This window comes from Microtus pennsylvanicus, chromosome 5, assembly GCF_037038515.1.
Source record: "Microtus pennsylvanicus isolate mMicPen1 chromosome 5, mMicPen1.hap1, whole genome shotgun sequence".
NCBI lineage: Eukaryota > Metazoa > Chordata > Mammalia > Rodentia > Cricetidae > Microtus > Microtus pennsylvanicus.
The window spans coordinates 101,484,279-101,501,062 of NC_134583.1; the positions used below are offsets into that span (position 1 = coordinate 101,484,279).

A 16,784-nucleotide genomic window follows, 5' to 3' on the forward strand; every position below is an offset into this window, starting at 1 on the left:
GGGCTTGATCTTAAATGACAGAATCCCACAGAATTTCAAGGAAAGAAATTCCCTCATCATTCCCAGGAAGCTATTCAAATTTAAGGCTCAGTTCTCTTGGGAGTTAATATGTGAGCAAGGACTTGGATGTGGATCCAATAGCACCCTGGTAGATGTCAGCTCCAGTGAAAGCAGCCTGCTCTCAATTGAGTCACAAGGAAGTGGACTCCGTGTTGAGCACTCTCTCATTGCGGATTTTAAGTGAAGATCCAGACATGTGATCCCAACGACTCGAGAGGATGAAGCAGGAGAATAGCAATTTCAAGGCCACCTGGGCTCTATTGTGAGTTTAAGACCAGCCTGATCAACTTAGACCTTGTCTCAAAAATCTTGAAAAAGACAAGAATGAACAAAAAACGGAAACACCAGTTTGCATGGAATTTCAGCTCAATGACAGATCTTGCTCAAAACTTACAAGGCTTTGGAGTTTCAACCTCCAGTTTCAGCAAAGCAAAAGACAAGTGCTCCGCAGATTTACAGGGCCAAGTTCACGTGCTTTAATAGGTGTCTCTTTTTAAAATTAAATCAATTTGAGTTGAATATTTTTCAAAATTGCTAACAAGAGATTAAGGTTCTACTATTAGAAAGAATTTATTAAAAAGTTATGAGTTAGGAAAGATTTTGTTTGAGTTGTTCAGTATCTTTTTACTATCATTGTGTTGGTGGTGGAGGTTGTGGTGCTGGATCAAGACCCACCATTAGTTTTTGCCAATAAAAGTACCCTTTATTTGAACAATGATGCACTGCCTTATTTTCAGGGGGTTAGATCTAACTTCACCACCATAGATACACAAATCCTAGCTGCAATACTCTTGACTAGTGATGGTAAATAAAAAGTCTTTATGCCCCCCGTACGTTTGTAATTTATTTTTGTGAGTTATTTATACCACTTAGCTGGTTACATCTGTAGATGCAGTCACTCAGCAGTTAGATGTATATTTTAAACATTGAGGAGGTTTAAAAGGCAGTATAGTTAGCCTGAGAACATACAACTGCTATCCTAGTTGTTTGGTAGGTCAAGTCCAGAAGGTTGCAAATCCAAGAAAGGCCTTGGCTGCAGAGTGAATACAAGGGCAGCCTTAAAAACCCAGTGATAGCCCATTCCCAAATAAGCAAATAAAAAGTCTGAGGACACAGTTTTGTGTAGGTTGATCCTGGGGTTAAGCCTCAGTGTTAAGAAAATAATGAAAGTGAAATGTGATAGGATAGAAAAAAGTCTGATGGTGACTATGATGAGTTCAGAAGGGGATTCTTTGGTAGCTCCCAATTTCCCCACGTATAAAACTAGTCAAAGGAAGCCCTAATGCATTTGCTACTTGCATATGACCAGAGGAAGTATTTATCATTTTCTGTCAGGTGTTAAGATCACTTTTTCATCTGGGCCCCTAAGTTTACACTGTTGAATTTTTGCATCCTTTTTTCTAACCACCTCCCATGGAAGAGAAATCAACATCTTGGATAGAAACATAGGAAGATTTAAGACGATGGATGGTGGGAACCATGGAAAGAGCTATTGGGGGGCAACGATGCACTGGCCATCAAATGCTTCACGTGGAGGAAGGAAGAGTATACTCTTTAGGAACACTAAACATCCAAACAAAACATATCACCAACCTGCTCGAGCAGCTGCCATTTTCTTGTTTCGCATTTTGTTCTCCAAAGCTTGCTACACAATAAAAAGGGAGAAAAGAGTACATTCAGATTTCTTCTAATTGACATTGGTAAAGATGATATAAAATATACATATATAATTATATTGTACCATTTTCATCTTCTTTTTTAGATCCAGATTTGCTGCTTTCTGGCCCTTGGCGGTAGCATTGAGATAATAGATGGTCAAACTAAATTAAAATATAAAATAGAATAAAATAAAATTGATGGCATTTCTCAGTTTCCTATTATTCTCCTTAAGACTATACTAACCAATGATAGCATGAAATGGGACACAAGGTACTTTCTACTCAAAGGGTGATATTCTGAATGTAAGAACTGAGGTCCAGAGAAGTAAAGTGGTATACTTAGAACCCATGTTTGGAGATGTCCATTTACTCAGCAGAGAGGATGAAGCGAGAGGATTTCATGTTCACTGGCTAGGGTACATTGGAAGTTCAAGGTCAGGTAAGGAAACAGAGTGAGACCTTGGGAGTAGAGTAGCAGGTCACGCGTCTAACATGAGAAAAGCTATAGGTTCAATCCCCAATATGACTAAAATGCAGCACAGGTAAAATTAGACAATGACTAGGGTGAAGCCAGAAAGCTGACCCAAAGGTTTTAGATTATGCCACCTAGCATGCTATCCACCGTTCCACAAGGCCCAGTGTTAGCTTCTTGGAAGTGCATTATCATCAGTTTAAATTATAATTACAGTCACCTTCTGAACAATGGCGAGAGCCTCAATGAAAACAGCAGGTCTTCTGAAGTTTAGGGAACGAGCTGAATGTTTGAACTCGCTATTTGGCCTTTAGCCTTTACAACCAAGAATAAAATCCTCAAGGGCATAACTTCATTAACATGGATTTCCCCCCCACAGAATACAACGTTTGCCTTTCTTCCTCCCTCAAAAAGAAACTGTTTCACCAAGGAATAATTTTGGATTTTAAATGGCATTTACATTTCTAGAAAAAGCAAATTCCAGCTCAACGATTCTGACAAAATAAATATCCTCATTTTCTCTTTGGGCAAAATGAACCAGCAAAGGGGAACTGTAGTAAAAAGGAAAGATAGCTGGTGCTGGCCCCACTACAAATAACTGGAGATTAAACACATTTTCTCTGCCCACCCACATGCCAGAGAATATCCTTTATGAGCCATCTGGTGCTGGCAGCATAATTATTGACACGGTTTAGTTGGGTTTATCTCTTCTGTGGTTAGCTAGAGCTTGCCTGAAATTACATATAGGAAAACATCTGGGGCAGCATCTGGCATGAACGTGTGTGTGTGTGTGTGTGTGTGTGTGTGTGTGTGTGTGTGTGTGTGAGTGAGTGTGTGTGTGTAGAATAAGAATTTTCTTGGAAAAGTTTTTGGACATAGGTTAATGTAAAGTTCTCAGTTCTGGGATTCCTTAAGCCTCTTAACTGGGTGTGCCTCACATTTTCACTGACAGCACCTACAGAAAACTAACCCAAACACTATGTGAATACCGAAAACAATCCAAGTGGCTTTAATATAGTCTACTGGGAAATTCAAAATGCTTGTAACATTCTCTAATTAATGGTAATAAAAAATCCAAGTCAATTGTTGGGGCCTCTTAAAGAAGAACATGGGGCAATGGAGTTTGGGGAAAAACATCAGTAGTGAACTGCAATTTGGATTTAAAGTCCACGGTCTTAAAGCAAAATTTAACTCGCTCAAGAAAATCTTTTTAACCCTTGTGCTGCCACGTTCCCTCTCTGTCAAGAACTGTGAAACTGTGGCTCACACATCAGAGTCGGCACCCCAGAGTGTTTTCTTTACTTCTTATACCAAGGATGTTCTTTGCATCTTTAGATGTTCAACTATACGTCATGACCAATTTTGTCTATCCTCCTATACTATCGACTTCTGCATCGCTAAGAGTATGCCATAAGCCTGCCTGATGTGCCAATTTTTTGCTGTTGGGTCATAAGTGTCCTAGGACAGCTACAGATGAGACTCAACACCTGTGTAGTCTACAGTGTCGTGTTGCTGTGTCCGCTGTTTTTGGACACCCTTGAACCATTCCCAACAAGCAAATTTTAGACCTTCTTCTGGCAGTCCCACTGATTCCAAACTTTTGTTGGTGCAAATGAACAGAAGGAACCAAAGCAAGAGGGACAGGCGAGTCTTTGTCCCACTGATCAACCACTTCATTCAGGAGCAGATCATCCGTGTGCTAATGACAATGTGATTAGTGCAGCTACTCCTTATGATTATTGTGGGGAAAATGAGTCACTCTGGGGTCCCTAAAATAGGAGTAGCATAAAGTCCTGAGGAAGTTTGGCAGATCTTTAGAGACAGGCATTCTAATACAGTGATTCCAGGAGGGTCTGGCTGGTAAAGAGGAGAGTATCTCTCCTAGTTCTTCCAGAAGACGAATATTTTATACTGCTCAAGCCCAAAGTGAAAGGAAAATAGGGACAAAATCCTTCAGCGAAATGCTCTTTTATAAATCACTCTGACTTCTCGGGGATAGCCTGGGGTAACTGGGGAACGCTCTGCTCCTCTGATTCTGTTACTGCAAATGCATAGTTATCGACAGGCCGCTAAGAAAAAAAAAAAGAATGGGGTAGGTTTTTTTTTTTAATGTTTCTTTGGTCTTTAGCCCTGAAATATGGCCTAGGGGTCCCCAAGGGAATATTAACACAGAGGCTCCTAATTTCTGTATTCACAGCCATCTGCTTTATGGAACAAGAGGTGGGGGCCATGCCGCGAAGGGGAATTCAACATGCTGATTAGATTTAGCGCTTAGCACTCATGTTTCCCTTGCTTTAGCTGTTTACTGATAATTATTTTGGTTACTTGGGAACAAATCTTATAATCCTAGGGAGGCAGAGACAGATGCAGATGGCTGTGAATCGCATCCAGCAGGAGCAGAAGACAACTTGCACCGTTCAGCGCCTACCATCATGCAGTCAGCAAAGAATTTGGAGGAGAAGGGGCTCAAATGGAGACGGAGAATAAACACATACGCCATCACCAGAACGACAGCAATGACCAGCCCGGGGTTAGAGAGCTGCCGCAGGATCTTCGCCATCCAGCTCGGGAAATCATGTTCCAGGGTCTCGCCAATGACTTCAAACATCCTGTTTTTACCACTGGTGGTGGTAGAGGGGGGTTGAATTTAAAACAAAGGTAAATCACGGCTACAGTGAGATAAGAAACTATTTCTCCAACACTGCAAAGGTTCTCTTGTGGGTTAAGGATCTGATAGTGAGCTGCCCTTTTAACACTCTGAGCACATCTTGTTGACTAAAGGGTACACTATGAACAGAGCAGTCTCATCTTAGTACACACAGAGAAGCAAAGTATTTAGGAATTACTCCCAGCTTCAGAAGAATTTTTAATAATGTGTACTTCTAAAATTTTGATTGAGTGGTATTGTATGGGTAGCAATTCAAACGCTCCCAAGACAGCTGCTCTGGGAGGATGCTCTCTCTGAACTCGGTATTCAGTACACTCAGTTTTTAATTGGCTTTGGAAATGAACACGAGAAATAGACTGGAGGGATACAATGGGCAAATAACCCAACATCTTATTCCACACCACGGCTTCTACTCATCGCCCAGCTGACTTCATTTATCAGAGATCTAAGTAGCAGCTGCACTCCTGAAGGAGGAGCCTTGCACGCACAGATCCCTCATGCTGGACAGCTCCCAGTGCGGACCCCCTGAGGGTTTAGGGTCTAGGAAAATCAGCTCCTCTGAACTAGAACGGTGAGAGCAGAAAGCTTTCACTCAGTGTGGAATGTCTAGAGTCGGTGAAGTACTCACGGTGCCAAGTTACTTCCTTTGAATATGTATATTGATCCTACTATAAAATGCTGTAATTCACAGAAAAGTGAAACAGGCATGTTTTCAGTTATGTCAGTATAGTATTACATATGTTTATTTTTGGTTTTTAATCTTTCGATATTTAAGCAAAATGGATATGCCCCACAATCGCAGATCAGATGGAGTTTTTTCGCCCACTTCAGATTGGATAAATACTGTCTTTCAAGAGACAAGGTGTAACCCCAAGTAGTTATCAGACTATGGATTTCAGTGTTTTCCTTTACAACAGACAGACAAGAGCTGACTCTAAAATCTAACTGAAAGGGACTAATGGCGACAACAATGTCAAGCACTGTGCTCACCTAAAGCTCCACATGCTTGGATCTAGTGTATGACCTCAGATTGAGACTCTGAACATGAACAAATGAACACGAACAAGCATGAAGAAATACCAACATGCTTGCTGTTATTGTGTTAGGTCTGTGGGAGAATGAGCAGCATTTAATGGGTAAATATGTCTAATTTTTTTATGCCGTATAGGATGATTGCTTTATAGGAAAAATATAAAATTGATACAATGTAAAAAGAAGGTCAAGGGAACTAAAGAACTATAGACTGTTCAGAATTATTGATGAAGACAGGAAGAGGCTATTAGATTGGAGGAAACATGGTTGAACATTTAGAAACATTTTCCTCATATTGTTATTAAAGAAATAGTTTTTAAATTACCAACAATTTACATGAAATCCTTTAAATAATGATTTTAACAATTTTATAGAAAACTTAGCAGAATGTGTTGGGAAAGTCCAGCAAATAGTTTTGCTGGGTAGGTAACTGGGCTATATACATCTTAGCTGAAGACACACCAATAACCTGAGAACAACCAGACAGCATTAGTGTCCTCAAATTCAAATCTGAGGTCAAAATTCAAGTTTCATATTGACCTCTTTTAAATGCATTGTTGCTGGTTTGCTGCCCGGCCCAGGTACCAGATGTGGTCTAGGAACCTTCGCTTCGCAGAAGGGTAACACTGCAACACCCAGTTCCTAAGGGTAGCAAACCACAGGAATTGTGATTGTCTCATTCTAGAACAAAGCAGCCTTTCTGACCTTTGGAGTAGGGGCAGAGGGAGTTGAGCATTGGCTTGCACCACAGGAAGGAAGTTGCAGGAAAGCTACTAGAAAACAGCAAACCTCTTTCTGATGCCCACTGTCAACATGTGGTGCTTTCTGATCTCAAAAATAACAATATTGATAGTCATTGCACCTAAATGTGTCAATCAGGAATTTATGGTAAAAGTCACATACTATGCCATTTTTGCCATCCCTTGTTTCCTAGTAAAAATCGGTGTAAGTTGGTTTTGCTGAGGCACCCAAGAAACCAGAAAGTCAGAGGGAATGCAACTTAAGAAGCTAAAATTGTATAATCATTGCATGTTTCTGCATGGTAATTCAAGTCTGGATTCAGTTGTGTCACCACCCAGCTTGGCATTTAGGTTTCCCTCACTTTGCATAAAAGAGCAAAGGTTCATCCCAGTGTTGTGCTGGGGAGGATGAAGATCAACTTTCTAGTAAAAGGTAAAAACATCTTTATAATGTACCTTAGATACAAACTCACATGGGTAAGTTTCATTAACGGTAGACTTTTTAAGGGTTGGTTATTTGAATTTTGCTTTTGGGTTAATATGTCAGCTTCAAGACTGCAATTTCCTATTTCGTCTCCAGATGTCACTGTCTGCATTATTTATTTCAGCCTACTTACCAACAGATATGTGAGCATCTGTATGCTTGCACATGTAGGCTCAAGTGTACAAGCAAACACAGAGAGAAACAGAGAGAGATGTACAAGGCTTATCAGTCAGTTTCCCAAGTCTGATAGATACAAAATAATTCTGAACTATCTTAGGAATAATAACTGAGGGAATTATTAGTGTGAAAACATAGTAAATAAATCTTAGTCTTAGGCAGCAAACATTCTGACTTGAGAAATCCCTTTGGTGTGACAACACAAAGGGAAAATTGTATTTGACCATTAGAGCATTGGGTCTAGCATTTACAAGACTTCCTGCCTTCACACCCTCTTCACATCAAATGCATGCCTACGAGAAACAACATGTAGAGATAACTGGGGGACTTGTGGGTTCACAAGTAACTTTGAGAAAATGAAATCCTGTCCTCAGGATCCCAAAGACACTGTTTCTTGATGTGTATTTCAGCTAGCTTTAATGAGTCAAAGTGCTTTCTGAATCTTGACTATTGATTGGAGTGACACATGGGTAGAAAAATTGTGAAAGGAGCATACCAATTTTCAATTTATGAAGTCCCTTTGGATCACAATATATACAACTCTCTTTCAATGTGCATCATTATTTAATAGCGATTCCACCTCTTATTTAATCAATGGGAAATAATTTTTTTCAAGGTCCACATGAAATCTAACCAAAGCCGATTTATGTGTGGATCTAATGATGCTATAGCATCAGGAAAACACTCATGTTTGCACTAGCATAGTCAAATGTTGCTCTTGCCTCTCCCAAATATGGAAACAGCAATACTTAGCATCTATATTGTATCCTTACAAAATATTTCCCCTTTATGACTCTCAAGAGAGACAATAGATGGGAATTGTCTGAGATGTTCCATGTCACATGATGACATGACTACCAAAGAATCTCATTTCTACCAATGACAAATGTCCTATTTTGAAAAGCCGGTACAGTGAATGACCAACCCCATTTCAACCCAAAATAAATACTATGTTCAAGTCAAATCTGAAATAGGAGAGACCTGAAAGGCCCACAATCGAAGGATGGCGGGAGGGAGACGATCATATAGAGGACTGGCATGGTAGACAGGAAGAGGATGAGCAGCAGCATGCCAAGGTAGAAGTTGTTGGATCTGGAAGCTTTAAAGACTCTGGCCTCAGGAACATTACAGCACATCACAGCCCAGCACTGGAAATACATGGATGTGTGGAGCCTGAGGATGTTGATACCTGGAAGGCTCGGGGCAAAGAAGGAGCCCATCCTAGAAAGAAATGAGAACACTGCTCAATTCCAAGTCCAACGTCAAGTTGCACACACCCTGTTCATTTTACATTGCTCCTCTGACCAAAATCAAAAACCATGTTGCTAGACACAACCATAAATACCATGTCTATAAATAGTCCCATTTAGAAAAAAAATAACTCATTTAGTTTGATGAGAAAGATCATATGCACAGTAATCTGAGTGTCAATATATCAATAAAAACCAGAAAGAACACTATACTTACTCACAGAGTAGAGACCTATTTTTTAAACTGTCCCAAGTATAATAAAATCTTTATTTTATAATAAAATCTTTATATTTTTTTGAACTTTAGTTTTAATAATTTGTACTTCCTAAGTGCACATAGTAACTGTTTAACTAAGTGTGGTTATTTTTAATTGTCACCCCAACACAAGCTAGTATCAGCTGGGAAAAAATATCAATCAGAGATTATTTAGATCAGGCTGACTTGTGGGTATGTCTGTGGAGAATCATCTTGATTACATTAATTTGGAAAGACCCGCATACTACGGATGGCACCATCCCCTAGGCAAGAAATCTGAACTAAAATAATATGAGCATGTGTATTTATATATTCATTCATTGTTTTCTGCTTTGTATTATAGACAGAATATGACTAGCTTTTTTAAGTTCCTGCTACCTTGACATCCCTGATATGATGGACTGTCATCCAGAATTGTGAGCTATAATAAGTCATTGGTCCTGTAAATTGCTTTTGTAAGTATATTTTAATCACAACAGGGAGAAAAACAGAGGAATAAAGGCGGTGAAATTTTTGTATACTTAAGAAACATTTTTTAAATAGGAAGAAGTTATCTTATTGCACTTAAACCATCCTAAAGTTAATCCTTTCCTTTGAAAAGTGAAATCTTGCCACAATTGCAATTATCTTGCTTGTAGGATGCCAAGCAACAAATCTGAATAATGTCATAATGAACTGACTGCAAACTTTGTAAGAAGTTATTTTTTAATGGGAAGATAGATTTTAAAACATCACTGTGTACCTTTGCTACACATCACTGTGTAACTACCAAGAGAGAAGTTAGGATTTAAAAAGATAATAAGTTACCAATTGTTCCAGTTAATTAGAATTACAAAGCTTAGCACCTGGGCTGATCAGGTCCACCTTGTTCTAAAACTCAGGGTTGTATATGTGACTTGTTTGGACCAATAAAAGATGATTACATATACGATCCCTCAGTGCTGGCAGAAAACTTGACCAGTCCTATGTGGTTTTGTGTTCTCTTCTAACTGCCCTGAGGGTAATGTTCCAGGTAGAGGCTATTCCATCAGCAAGCACTTCTAAAGTAAGGATAAGGCATGGTATCAGAGCTCTCCCTCAGCTTACACCAGATATTTTATTGCTCTATGTTGTGAAGATGAGAGGGGTTGTGTTTCATTTATGTACAATCTGAGCCCAAGATGAAATTTTTCACACAATTCAAACTCTAGATTTTCTTAAATCTGCCTACATCTGTGTGTGCATGTGTGTGTACATGTAAACATTTGTCATATGTAAGTAATTTATAAAACTAGAAGAATGTCCATCAAAGCCTACAGCCACTTACTCTATGATGCATTGGTGGTTGAATGTTGGATAGTTGTGTTATGCATAATTATGATTTGATTATTGTTTGGAAAGTTAAGCATAATATAAGGAGATATGATTATGTATAAAGTTGATAACAAATAGACTTTTAATGACTAATCTTGGTTGCCATCTTGGCTACATTTGAAAGTGACCCAAGCAGCTTAGCATACCTGCCAAGGATTTTTCTTGGTTGGATTATTTGAGCTGGGAGACCCAGCCTAAATCTTCAACATTTGAAATTAGAAGATCCATCTTCCATCTAAGCCACACCTTCTGGTGACATGAAAAAACATGGAACAACAAAGCTCGTGTTTTCTGTCTGCTTGCCCTCAATCTCACCGGCTCTCAATCTCATCTATACTGAGGTGTCCCTTCCCTGGTGTTAGAACCTACTTCTTTGGAATTCCAACATTAATTAAAAGCTTAGAGTTGTATAAAACCTTTCTGAGACTCCATCATCAGATTGGGACTGCTAAGATTTCCAGTCTCGTAGACAGAACTATCAGCTGATCTTTGGCCTTTCTGTCAGGATACAGCTATAGCTGGACTACTCAGACCACAGCCTGTAAGCCACTCAAATTATTTTTAAAATACATATATGTATTTTATAAACTATAAATATAATAATTTTTATTGTAATATTTTATATGATAAAATATTTGTAAATATAATAAAATACATATGTATATATTTGGATTTTAATCTATTAGTTCTGTTCCTTAGAGAACCCTGACTAACACAGTAGGTACACAATAATTTCATAATAAACACGGACATGAAATGCACATGACTGACAGGCATAACTTAAAAACACAAGTTCTGGCACAATAATGCCTCAGTCTTAATGTCGTCACCTCCTCTTGGTTTGTGACTTATAATCAGCTCATCCCACTAAGTCCCTTACCCAGACCTAATGCCATCATCTTTCAGCTAAAAAAATAAACCATTATGCCATCTCAGCTTTATAAAATGACTTTGTTCTAAGACGATAAGAGCAAAGGAAAGCGTTTTTATTTGGCCCTCCTTGTTGCTCCAGGGGCACACACGTATCAGGTAAATTACTCAACCCTGAGCACGTGATGGGGTAAAGGTGACAGGTCTGGAAGGATGATGCCTAATGGATCTGAAACTCTCTACTTTCCCATCACTGTTCGCTAAACAGTGTCTACTGCCTCTTCTATATCCCGATCTTTTAAAATTATTATGTGCTTTTCCCATTTCAGCATATTACAGAAATATATGGTATTTAGTTTCAAAATAAGTGTATCAGTGAATTAAATCACAACAAATGTTTTCACTTTGGCAATATCTGTGCAAGTGATCTACAGTCTTCAGCAACTCTTAACGCAATAACTGAAGGTCTTGAGTCACAAACTGATGGGATGGAACATAAAAACCCCTATCGTGTTTTGATTATTTCAATAGAAAATGGCTAACAGGCACTAGCTCCTCATTTTTATAAACCAGCAGGATCATAGTGTGTGTGGACCCTGTGCAGAAAGAATATATTATTTTTACATGTTACCCTCCCCACACTTTCTGACCATACCATATCCCCATCCCCTCATCAACTTCCTGGAAGTTAGGCAAAGAATATCCATGCCAAGTCCTGACCTCATGGTAAGGGGAAGAATAAGAGTTATTTTGCCTCAGGATAAACTCAGGAGTGTGTGCTTCTCTGTTACATTCACAAAACACAAATCACTTCCTGACCTGGAGAGATGTTTCATTTAGGTTTAGTCTACTTGACTCAAAGACAAAAATTGGTGTGTAATTTAAAACCTAAACTTTCTTAAAATTATATACCCTTGTACCTAAAGTCCTAATTGAATTCACCAGAGACAAGCCTGACCAGTGTGAAGAATGAACACTAAGTGGCAATACAGAGATTTCAAGCATGCAGTTTGCTGTCCATTAACAAACTGTAAAAAAAAAAAAAACCTACCAATTATATCTTCTCAGTATTGTAGTATGAACAATAGCAGACTTGTGACAAAATTTCAAGCAAAATCAATCAGGGTAGTAATTACAATGACTTTTTGGACAATAACAGTGATTTCTGCTGTGTTAGCTCACGAAGAACACAATAGACATTCAGTGTGAGTCTACACCGGTGGCATCAGCAGTCCAGCGGCATTGGTGGTATTGTATAGATGCTGCAGGTAGGAGGAATGGGTTTTACAACACTCCAGTAGCTGTGCTGTCTACTTCCTGCCTTGGAAGAAGCTTCTCCTCCATGGGGGCTGCTCCCTCCCTCTCCTGGGTCTGTGAGTGCTTAGGTTAGACCTCCTTGTCATTCTTCCCTACACAGAAAATAAAGCAACTCTCTGGACACAGGATCCATATTTACAAAACATAGAAAGCAAGGGAGGGGACAGGAATTACATTCTTAACCATGTCTGACGTGACAACTATGAAAATATTTGTTTTTTTTTTAATTTGTACTAGTTCACCTATGGAGGCATAAATTCAACAGATCCCATTGACGGAATGATGGAGGCTTGGGAGTGGCCCTTATGTTACTGAAGCAAAATGATTTTCCTGTTTGTAGAGAGCTCCAGGCTCTGTCAGCATACATTGGGTCTAACGATTCTGACTGGAAGATGTGCATGATATATGAAGCTAATTTTTCAAAGAAGAGAATAAACACCAGCTAAAGCTATTCTGGTGCCTGTGACAGGACAGTGGTATAGTTCGCCCTCAGTCCCTGTCCCCAGGAAGAAAGAGCAGCTTCCCTGTAACTGTGTGTGGGTTGGGACGCTCGGCAGAGAGCGACAGATTCTAAGACACAGCATCCCCAGATGAATTGCATGCTGTGATTCAATTTTTAAAACTCAAAGCTGGCTTTCACTCTATCAACTTATCATAACCTGTCAGAATTGATAGTGAAAATGCCTCCACTTAATAGAAAATATGACAGCCTTTTCACATCAAAATAAAAATTCCCTTGTGCAAATAGCCCTGTTCAACACATTACAAAATGAAGATCTTATATTTAACTTGAACTTCCTAAAATATGTGCTGTATCTAAATCTATAAGGTGCTGGGTTTGATAATATTTTGTAAAAAGAATAGTTGTCACATATGCTTTTATTATGTTTAAAGGTGGAAAGAAAATGTTACCAGTTTTTCTCAAAAGCCATGTACAACAACATAGTTCATTCCTTACAGCAACTAATGGGATTGACTATTGATGACTGATAGTTTCCTGTTCAATCCTGGTGTGACAGGATGTAAGAAGAGAATCTTTAAATCAACCCAGCAGAAAGAGCATAGACTCTCAGTTTTTATTGAAGGAGAACTGATGAAACAGGCTGATGATTTATTATTTATTTATTTATTATTATTTATTATCTATCCACACCACCCATTTCTACCAAGGAAAATAAAGAGCTAGAATTCCCAGAATGGGGTCTTCTCTATACCTAGCTGCAATTCCTTCTACAACAATGACCTGGGAGACATTTCCCTATGTGCTTCAATGTCCAACAACTGACATACCAGATCATGCCTTGGTTGAAGATCAGAGCAAGGACATTGCCACTGATGTCAAATTCTGTGTATGAGGGCTAAAGAAAACACACACAGTAGTGTTAGCATTTCAAATTGAAAACAACCAGCAAGTAGCTTCCCATCAATATACCTAAGCCCACTACTTCCCTTCAACAACAGTAGCAGAGCAACAACTGGAATACATTGAACTAGAAGGATGTAACACTTTTCAATATACAAAGACTCATTTTAAAAACCAGTCATAGGGTTGGCAAAATGGCTTCATGGGTAAAGGTGCTTGCTGCCAAGCATAACAGCTTGCATACAATCTTAAGGCCCACATCATGGAAAGAGAAGAACAGCAACAAACCTTTGAATCTATTCTTGACCTTCACACATGTGCTCCCAGGGTATGTGTGTGACATCCCCAAATGAAAGTATGATGGGGCACTGTCATCTACCTGATGACAAAAGTAAAAACTGCATCTCATCATTAGAAACAGGATGACAGTTATTTTAAAGGCTTTCAAAATCTCTTTCTTTGATCTGGTAAGTTCACAGGTAGGAATTTGTCTTAACAATGTCATCAGAAAGGCTGATAAATTTTAATGAGGAGGGGCTGGAGAGATGGCTCAGTGGTTAAGAGCATTGCCTGCTCTTCCAAAGGTCCTGAGTTCAATTCCCGGCAACCACATGGTGGCTCACAACCATCTGTAATGGGGTCTGGTGCCCTCTTCTGGCCTGCAGGCATACATACAGACAGAATATTGTATACATAACAAATAAATAAATAAATACTTAAAAAAATTTTAATGAGGAATGATGAAACCATTTATGTGGCCAACATTAGATACATGCATATATATTGTTGCTGATAACTCTAACCAGTTTGGAAGACTATTAAATCAGTGAAAACTGTGTTCTAATGATAAATAAAAATATATAATAGCCTACTATATTAGTATAATTTTTTTAAGAAATCTCATGTGGAACTGTCAGTAGAAAAAAAGACCAGTAAGTCATCAGAAAATGGGAGTGACACAGAATTTTGTGTATTTAAATTTTTTTTTAAAAAAATGTGAATTAACTTTAAAATAAAGTAAATATAGAAAAAGAAATAAAAAAATGTAGAAAATACTAAATGTCCAGCTATCATGTCATAAACAATCCTGTCCAACTCAGTGCAGCAGCTCCAAGTTGCTCTTGCATAGAGACCCCCAATATTATTGCAGTAGGTGCCTGTCCAAGGGCAGCTTATCCAAAGGCTTCCTCATAAGACATTATCTATCCTAGTAGGAAAGCTTCTAAATCAATGGATTTTATGTTAATCAGCATGATCAATTTGAGCATAGGAATTAGGATGGCCAAGAAGATCTCATGAGAGTGTCTGGTTCCTAAGAACACTGCAGATTCTACCCTCTTCAGCCATAACAACTCCATCCCTCAACACACTCATACATATACACACATACACATAAATATGCACACATATTAGCACGCACACATACATAACACAAATACATGCACACTCATACACATATACACACGTCCACACATGCACATACATGATACATACACATACATGCGTACATATATACATGGGCACATACACATAAACATACCATAGTGACAAGAGAGTATCTCAGTTTTTATGCCCGAGAACCAAGGGTCAGTATGGAAATAAAAGGGTGGGAGGAAAGGATAACCAGAATGCATTGTATACATGTCTGAAATGGTCGAAGATCTAACTTAAATCATGTTGGAGGGCACATGTAAAAAGATAGAATAGGTCTCTGACTTGACTATCCAACAAAGCTATCCCTATCATGACCTCTCCTCAAAACCCTTATGAATTCAAGCCTCCTATCACTTTCCCCCTAAAACAAAACTATCTTTCCTTCACAACTTATAAATATGGACAATCTACCTTGAAACAAATCCAGGGCATAAATAGCAAACATGCCAGAATAATAAAGTTTAAACAAGATCAAATGGCAAGATGAGACAGAAGGAAGAAAAGCCCTGTGTGTTCAAAGATGACCTGGATAATTTCAATATAAACTTATTCGAGGCAGTGCTAGCGGATACATGTATATTACTTATTTAGTCTGAAGTTTTACTGGAAGCATAATGTTCACTGGATACAAAAGGTTTAGCCTAAAGCTTGTGTTCTAAAATGAACAACAAAAAAGTGTCCTTCACCTCACAAGTCTATGGGAGTAGAGATCTAACTTAGCTGATAGAGCACTGAGCTGACACACACAAAAGCCCAGCTGTACACCCTAGCTCCAGAATAAAATGGGTTCAGTGGTGCATGCCTGTAATCTGCACATTTGGGAAGTGGAGGAAAAAGGATCAGAAAGTTCAAGATCATTCTTAGCTATATAGCAAATCAGAAGCCAGCGTTTTATATGGAAGACCCTGTATATACAGAAAAGAAAGAGAGAGAGAGAGAGAGAGAGAGAGAGAGAGAGGGAGGGAGGGAGGGAGGGAGGGAGGGAGGGAGGGAGGGAGGGAGGGAGGGAGGAAGAAAGAGAAAGGTAGACAGAAGGAAGGAAAGATGAATAGAAGGAATTCAAGAAAGAGAGGGGGAGGGAAGGAGGAAGGAAGGAAAGATGGGAGGGAAGGAGTGTGAGGGAGGGGAGAGAAAAGAGGGCAGGGGAAGAAACAAGAATTCCTCTAATTGGACAATATGCACTCCAAATCTCTCTGTTCACTGGAGGGCTCTGTCCTATGCCACCGAAGCCTTTTGCCTGGAGTATGATTTTTGCCCAGAGCCTGTGTGATTCCCCAAACACATTAGAAAGCTGTTTAGTTAGGTGATCTGCATCATCTGTGGCCTGAAAGGGCTTCTTGCTGCCTTTTTAAGAATCAAACCTTCAATTGTGGTTGCTTTTGGCATCAGGATTTAGCCAAGTATGGGGCATGTAACAAATTCAACCCTTTAAGTTCCTCCATTTTCCCACAATGTCATTTTGAATGAGATATTTGAGACCTAACTTGCTGACCAGAAAAGCACAGTGGAGGAGCTGGAGAGGCCATTCACTGGTCCAGAGCATTTGTGACAAAGAACCTCACTTCAGTTCCCAGCACCCACGTGGGAAACCTCACAAGTAACTGTAACTGCAGCTCTAAGAGCCCCAACACCTTTTCTGGCTTCTGGGGG

At 39.1% G+C, this 16,784-nt stretch overlaps 1 protein-coding gene across 1 annotated transcript in view; it reads right to left on the reverse strand.

Annotated features, from left to right (window-relative positions):
* Positions 1 to 360: 360 nt before the first annotated feature.
* Tmc1 (transmembrane channel like 1) overlaps positions 361 to 16,784 on the reverse strand; it is a gene marked incomplete at its 5' end in the record, with an annotated part of 100,745 nt that continues 84,321 nt past the window's right edge. The window contains 6 exons of the mRNA XM_075975253.1: positions 361 to 368; positions 1,654 to 1,705; positions 1,802 to 1,880; positions 4,686 to 4,811; positions 8,273 to 8,512; positions 13,628 to 13,695. Coding sequence (XP_075831368.1) covers positions 361 to 368; positions 1,654 to 1,705; positions 1,802 to 1,880; positions 4,686 to 4,811; positions 8,273 to 8,512; positions 13,628 to 13,695 — 573 coding nt within the window. The remainder of the gene's footprint in view (positions 369 to 1,653; positions 1,706 to 1,801; positions 1,881 to 4,685; positions 4,812 to 8,272; positions 8,513 to 13,627; positions 13,696 to 16,784) is intronic.